This window comes from Tasmannia lanceolata, unplaced genomic scaffold (assembly GCF_043159265.1).
Source record: "Tasmannia lanceolata isolate RefF3 unplaced genomic scaffold, GAP_Taslan_0.1 ptg000037l, whole genome shotgun sequence".
NCBI lineage: Eukaryota > Viridiplantae > Streptophyta > Magnoliopsida > Canellales > Winteraceae > Tasmannia > Tasmannia lanceolata.
Window position 1 is genome coordinate 33,986,801 of NW_027518714.1, and position 7,089 is coordinate 33,993,889.

The 7,089-nt window shown below is 41.8% G+C and overlaps 2 protein-coding genes across 2 annotated transcripts; both read right to left on the reverse strand.

Annotated features, from left to right (window-relative positions):
• Nucleotides 1–2,719: 2,719 nt before the first annotated feature.
• On the reverse strand, nt 2,720–3,772 carry LOC143861410 (uncharacterized). Its single transcript, XM_077372337.1, has one exon. It carries the CDS (start codon nt 3,770–3,772, stop codon nt 2,720–2,722), a length of 1,053 nt encoding a protein of 350 aa, XP_077228452.1.
• Nucleotides 3,773–4,025: 253 nt separating this feature from the next.
• Nucleotides 4,026–4,748, reverse strand: LOC143861411 (uncharacterized). Its single transcript, XM_077372338.1, has one exon. It carries the CDS (start codon nt 4,746–4,748, stop codon nt 4,026–4,028), a length of 723 nt encoding a protein of 240 aa, XP_077228453.1.
• Between the last annotated feature and the right edge of the window lie 2,341 nt (nt 4,749–7,089).

Genomic DNA, 7,089 nt, shown 5'->3' on the forward strand with positions numbered 1-7,089 from the left:
ATCACGATGGGACCCAAATGTTTTCCGATTGAGCTGAAATTTTGGCCACACCTTTATCTCATACCTACTTTGATATGTACAAAATTTGGGAAGAAAACTCATTGATTTACTAGCCAAACTTGCAGACCAGACCTTGCGGCAGAAGTCTGGTCCGATCATCTGGTGGATCAAAAAGGGACTCAAACGGTTTTCAAATGAGCTAAATTTTGGTACATAATCTTCCCTAATATCAATACATATGTGTACAAAAATTCAGAGAAAAACTCATTCATCTGATAAGTGAACTTGCAAACCAGACCTTGCGGCAGAGGTCTGCCCGATCATCTGGTTAATCCCTGGAAGCAACCAGACGTCTGGGCAGACGTCTGGCATCGGGAAAAATATGACCGTTGAGAGTTGCAGCTGGTTCTTTTTTTGATTTTTCAAAACCCAAAAATGCCCAATATGTCCTCCAACGGTTATATCTTCTAAGGGGCTATATATATGAGTTTATTTTCATCATTCTAAGACTTTTGCAAGCTTGAGAAAAGAACCCTAAGTGTGATTTAAGTTTTCAAGCAATCTTTACAAAAAGTTCTTCTTCTTTGTCCAAAATCTTGCAATCTACCTTGAAGAAGATTTCCTTTAGCCTACTTGCAATCTAGTTGAAGAAGAATCACTCAAGCTCACTTGCCTTCAACATCTTTGAAGATCTCCCAAGCTCACTTGCAATCCCATCATTGGAGAAGTTCTCATCAAGCTCACTTGTAAATCATTTGGAGAAGATTTCTTGTATTGAAGTGATGTATTAGCCTTAAGTGAAGGCATTCATATATTGTAATTTGAAAATCATTGTAAAGGTGGAAAGGGCACCAATATTAAATCCCTTGAAATTGGCGAGTGCTCGGAGACGCGGAGCCATCTTCGTGGGCAAGTGTTGAAGACGCGGAGCCTTCTTTGTTGTACCAAGAATCGTACTTTTAGTGGATTCCCTCAAGGACACAAACTTGGGAAGAGTGGAGTAGGTCTTGGAGTTATAAGACCGAACCATTATAAATCTTAGTGCGGTATCTCTTCTATTACTCTTCCCCTTTTCTTATTTGCTTTGTGGTTGTTCATTTCTCTACTTTTATTTTTGCTAACCTTTATTAACCAAAGAGTAATTAACACGTGTTAGTAATCTTTTGAAAAGAAATACTGAAAAAGTAGAAATTTTAATACCCAACCAATTCACCCCCCTCTTGGTTGCCCAACTGGGATTTCAACTTTCGTAGCTTTCTCACTGCCAGCCCAAACAAAATCCCGGCAAAGCCTTTCAATCTTGTCGATAACTCCCAAGGGGATGTTAAAAGAAGAGGACCAGAAGACTTGATAAGACTGAATTACTGATTTCACCAACTCAATCCTTCCCGCCGAGGAAAGGAAACGGTTACTCCAACCATTGATTTTTCGAGTGACCTTCGAGATGATCGGGAAGCAATCATTTGAAGAGAGTCTTGAAGAAGTCAATGGGAGCCCAAGATATATGATTGGCAATTTACCCTCTGGGATGTGCAAAATTTTTTCAATTTTCTTCCTGTCTCTGAACGAAGTTCTAGAAAAGAAGACGTTGCATTTCGAGAAGTTTGGATGGAGGCCAGAGTAACTGGAGAATGTTTCCAAACAAGCCAGAATTTCTTTTGCAGACTTGACAGAACCTTCTGCGAAGATCATAAGGTCATCCGCAAAAAGCAAGTGGGTTATGGAGACATTTCCATGAGTAAAGGGGGATTGGAGATTACCTCTCATCTGTGAATCTTCAAGGGTTCTGGAAAGCATTTCCATCGTTAAACAGAACAGCAGAGGGGATAGGGGATCTCCTTGTCGAATTCCATCGGTTGAGTTGAAGTGGCCTTGTGGAGACCCATTGATCAAGACAGCAAAGGAGGGAGTCTGAATGCATTCCTCCACCCACTTACACCAAAGTTTAGTGAAGCCCTGTTTCGCCATAAATTGAAGAAGAGCTTCTCTCTTAACATTGTCGAAGGCCTTGGCAAGGTCAATTTTAATACACATAGCCGATTTAGCTGAGGCGAGATGGAATTTATGCAGAATGTCATGGGTTAACAAGATCTTGTCTTGAATTTGCCTTCCTCTGATGAAAGCAGATTGGGCAGGATTAACCAACTTGTTGATCACAGATTTCAATCTTTGAGCAAGGATCTTGGTGATCGTCTTGTATATGAAGTTGCACAAGGAAATCGGCCGGAACTTGGAAGGCGAAGCCGCATCAGGGACTTTAGGAATGAGGGATATAAAGGTGTTATTGATTTCCTTCAAGATCTTTGCTTTCGAAAAGAAGTTGAGAAGGGCATCAGAAAAGCCTTGTCCAACAAGATACCAAAATTTTTGAAAGAACAAGCCATTAAATCCATCCGGACCAGGCGCTTTGTCGCCATCAGCCATAAACACAGCGTTTCTAATCTCCTCCTTGGTCACCTTGCGGGAAAGATGATTTGCTTCCTCCAAGGTAAGGAATTTATTTGGCATAGGGGTGTGAATATATTGATCAAGATTTCTGTTTAAGAGCTTGTGATAGTAATTGACCAAGATACTAGATATCTCGTGAGGGTCATAGGAGATGGATTGGTCTTCTCTTTCCATCACCATAATGTGATTTAAATGATTCCTGGTTCTGACAGCAGCAATGGAAGAACTTGGTATTAGAATCACCTTGACATAGCCACTCGATTCTAGATTTCTATTTGAAAAGCATCCCTTCCCTTCTAGCAATGACACGGAATTCATCTCTAGCTTCAATTTCGGCCTTGTTGATTCGCTGATCCGCTGGGTTTTGAGCAAGTTGATTTTGAATATCTTCAAGCTTGCGGCGAGCGATAGGGAGCATCACATCAATTCGACCAAAAATGCCCTTGTTCCATGAGACAAGCTGTCTCTTAACTTCTTTAAGTTTATACACTAACCTGTACATTGGATTTCCCATGAAGTTATTGGCCCAGGCTCGTTCAACAACAGGATAAACAGAGACATCATCCAACCACATTGACATGAATTTGAAAGGTTTTGGGCCAAGACTAGTATGGTTTTTTAGACTCACAGTAATAACGCTATGATCTGAGATTCCTGGAGGCCTGTACGCAGCAAAAGAGAGGGGGAAGTCTTGGAGCCACAGGTCATTTACCAGAGCTCTATCTAGTCTAGCATATTTCCTTTCACTCAGCGAGGCTCGATCATTCCATGAAAGAGAGTGACCAATCAATCTGAGGTCCGCTAAACAGCAATTGTGTATGCAATTATTGAAATCTTCAATGTCATTCTGATTATGTGAAGGACCGCCCGATCTTTCATCATAGCTCCTTATCACATTGAAATCCCCCAGCACAATCCAAGGGCCTTGGATGACAGCATTTACTAATTCAAGATCCTCCCACAGAACTTTCCGATCTCCCCCATAATTCCTCCCATAGACAGTGGTAAGATGAAACCTCTGATTAGTTTGGGTAAGAAGAACCTCTGCATGAATGAATTGGCTCGACTCCGAAAGGATCTGAAGATTTACTCTCATTGGATCCCAAAGAATCCAAACTCTACCTTTAATTACATGCTCATAATTTCCATGAAAATCCCAAGACTCACAAATATCTTTTACATGATGCATCATCAAAGATTCTCTGGCTTTAGTTTCTTGGAGACAGCAGATAGGAGCATTAGTGCTTCGAATCAGGTATTGAACTTCCTTTTTCTTTGCGGCTGAGCAAATTCCCCGAATATTCCAAGAGGTTACGATATTCATTGAGATACAGAGTGTGAAGGGGGAGGTGGGTCTCTTTCAGAGATGTGATCTTGGGCGCGAATGAGCTGGGGAGGATGCGTGCAATCACTCAAACCTACCGATAAGAGTTGAACAGGTTGCTCACAAGATGAAGTTGAGAGACGGATTAATTATGTATCAAGAGTGGTGACCAGGGCAGCACTCTCAACGATATTGGCTTCAACTCGATCCTGACTTTCTCCCACCTCATCAATATCATTACCCTCATCTTCAGTCAGGGCTTCAAAGCTATTTGGTATCTGAATTGCTGTCTCTGCCGCTCGAGAGCTGACGCCATGGTGATTACTACTCTACTCACCAACTTGGGGGTGTTTAGAGGGATTTTTTCTGACTTTTCCTCCCCGTCCCTATCTTGAGTGGCTGGCTTAGATAGGGGTTTTACTGGCCTCCATTCCTGCTTATAATTGTGCTGGGCTACCTGAACTTTTTTGGGACATGCCTCAGAGGTATGACTGAAATCAAGACAGGTTTTGCATGCTGATGGTTTCCAGTCATATTGCACACTTTGGATATGAATCCCATAGGGGGTATGTATGGGAATGGAATCGGGAAAATCTGATTCGGCGTCCACTTCCACACACATACGAGCATAACTTAGCCTTGTTTCTTCAGCAGTCCTTGAGTCCATGAACAGAGGATTCCCAATAAATCTAGCAATTTTACTTAATCCTTTTGCACTCCAGAACTCGAGAGGCAAGCCTGGAAGACGAACCCACACAGGGATTGAGGTCAGGTTTAGTTTCTCTAGGGGTGTCCCAGGTTTCCACTTTCGTAAAATCAAAGGTCTCCCAGCATAGGAGTGATCCCCTGATTCCAGCATTGAATCACAATCCTCCAGACAAGTGAATTGAAATAAGTAAAACCCATTATTTAGGAAGAAAATCTGCAAGTCCCCTTTAAGTTTCCACTTCCTCGAGAGGTTTTCTCTCAAATTCATAAAATAGGGCCTTCTACCAATAAAATAACCCACCAAAGAAGTTTTCCATTTACATCCAGTCTCTTCTAGCTCCTTATTTTCGAAAGAAATCCTCTTCTTCCCGGAATCAGCCAAAACAGGGTTCACAAACTCAAGTTTTGAAAGCCTTTGGATGAGGTCTTTTGAAAGAGAGATCTCCAAGGACCAGGAGAGTCCTGATTTGCGTCATCTCCTTTCTCTAAATTGGATGCAGAAATTGATTTGGGAGCTGTCTCAACAGTAGTTGGAGAATTTGAATTTTTGTGTGGGAGGGAAAGATGGGGAAAAGATGGCTCATGAGAGAGGAAGCTGGAAAGGGGTTTTCCTTGGTTTGAATTTTCAAGTGGGCAGGTGTAAATTCCAGGGGACAATGGGAATGAGCTGGAGAGATGTGGGCCATGGTTTCTGATTTTCTCCTCTTTTGCAGCTGCTATAAGCTTTTGGTTAAGGATAGGACTTTGACCTGGGGTGAAGAGACTGGGGGCAGAGGAGACAGCAGAGGGTAGGTATTGACTGTCAGGGGTCACAGGAAAGACTGCTGGACAATACCCCTTATCCTGAAAGAGGTGGTTTTTTCCCTGGTTTTTTTGAGCAATGGAGGAAATGCCAAATAAGGAAGGATTCACTCCAGCAATCTCATCTTCTCCATTTTGCAATTCCAAAGGAAAGAAACTGTTGAGGGTTGGAGGGGGAGGAGCACAATGGATGGGCTGAAGATCATGGGATTTCCGAGAAGGAGGGGATTTGGAAGATAGCCCAGACGAATTTTTAGAATTTTTAAGAGAGATGGGAGGCTGAGCTGGGTTTTTTGTGAACCTTTTGTGCAATCGAGTACCTCTCTGGAAGTGAGTTGAGGGCTGTTCATTGCCAAGGGGGTCATCCAGAGGGAACATCTGTTTTAGGTAAGCAATACGCTGGGCAGAGTTTATACCTTTTTCAGAGAGAGAAGGAGTCTGATGTTCAACAGCAATGGGGAGCCTTTCAAACTCGTGAATATCTTCCTTCTCACGAAATGCTAGAAACTCATTTCCAAGGGAAGAGGGGGAGCTCATACCTGGATCAGAAAGAGGTGATGGCTGATGTTCAGCAAAAGAAGAACACCCTTCAAATTGGTAGATTTCCTCAAGTTCACGAACAGCTTGAGGCACAAGTCCATGGGATGAAGGAGATTTGCCATGACCAGCAGGTTTTGGACTGGCCCAGAAACGGCCTTCCAAAACAGCAGCAGAGGACTTGCCTGGGTCAGGAGGAATCTCCATGATCTGGAATTCCTCCAAAACCACCCAAAAAAATTGAAAAAGTAGCTTCCCAGGGGGGAGGAAGGAACGAGAGGGAGATTGCCCGTGACCTCCAGCCGGTAGGCCGGAGGAAGAAGAAGATCTGCTGGAAGATTCTCTCACTAGAAACCCTCAGAGCTTCTCTCACTAAAACCTCATAACCTCATCTGGCTTTTTTCTCAAGGGCCATGTTTTGAGGCGAGGATGAGATGGTATTGAAACTTAGATTTAGTTGATGAAGGACCACCTTTTATCGTATTGAAACCTTAGAGATGATGTCAACAAACTTCTAGCCACGTTTTGGGTTGAGAATCAGAGGGTATTGAATCTTAGATTTAGCTGATGAAGGATGGAGATTGAAAAAATAGAAAGCTTCTTATTTTAGAAACTTTATAAAACATCTATCTTTTGGACATAAGAAACCCTAGAGATGGTGTCAAGGAGTTTTTTGCCAAGGTTTAAGATTAGGATGAGAGGGTATTGAATCTTAGATTTAGTTGCTGAAGGATAGAGATTGAAGAAATAAAAAGTTTCTTATTTTAGAAACTTTACAAATATCAATCTTTTACTTTTGGAAACCCTAGATATGGTGTCGAAGTGCTTTTAGCTAAGTTTTGAGATGAGGATTAGATGGTATTGAATCATAGATTTAGTTGATGAAGGATTGAGATTGAAAAATTACAAAGTTTCTTATTTTATAAACTTTATAAAACATCAATCTTTTAGACTGAAATTCCAAGGGTGGTCCCGAGTACGGCAACTATTAGGAGTGAAAATTAATTAGGTTCCTAACAAGTTTTAATCTTTTGAAAACTCAAACTTAAATTGGAAATTAGGAGATCAAAATGAAATTCAAGCACACAAGTTAAATCTAGAGGTGCAATGCAAAATAAAGAACTAGAGTTCAAGAGAGAGTGCACCCGAGATTTAAAGTGGTTCAGTCCTCAAAACGCGAGGCCTACTCCACTCCACCAATAAAGACCCGTTGATGGCTTCACTAAGTGATCTTCTTAACTTCGGCGAAGATCGATGCCGATTACAAATTC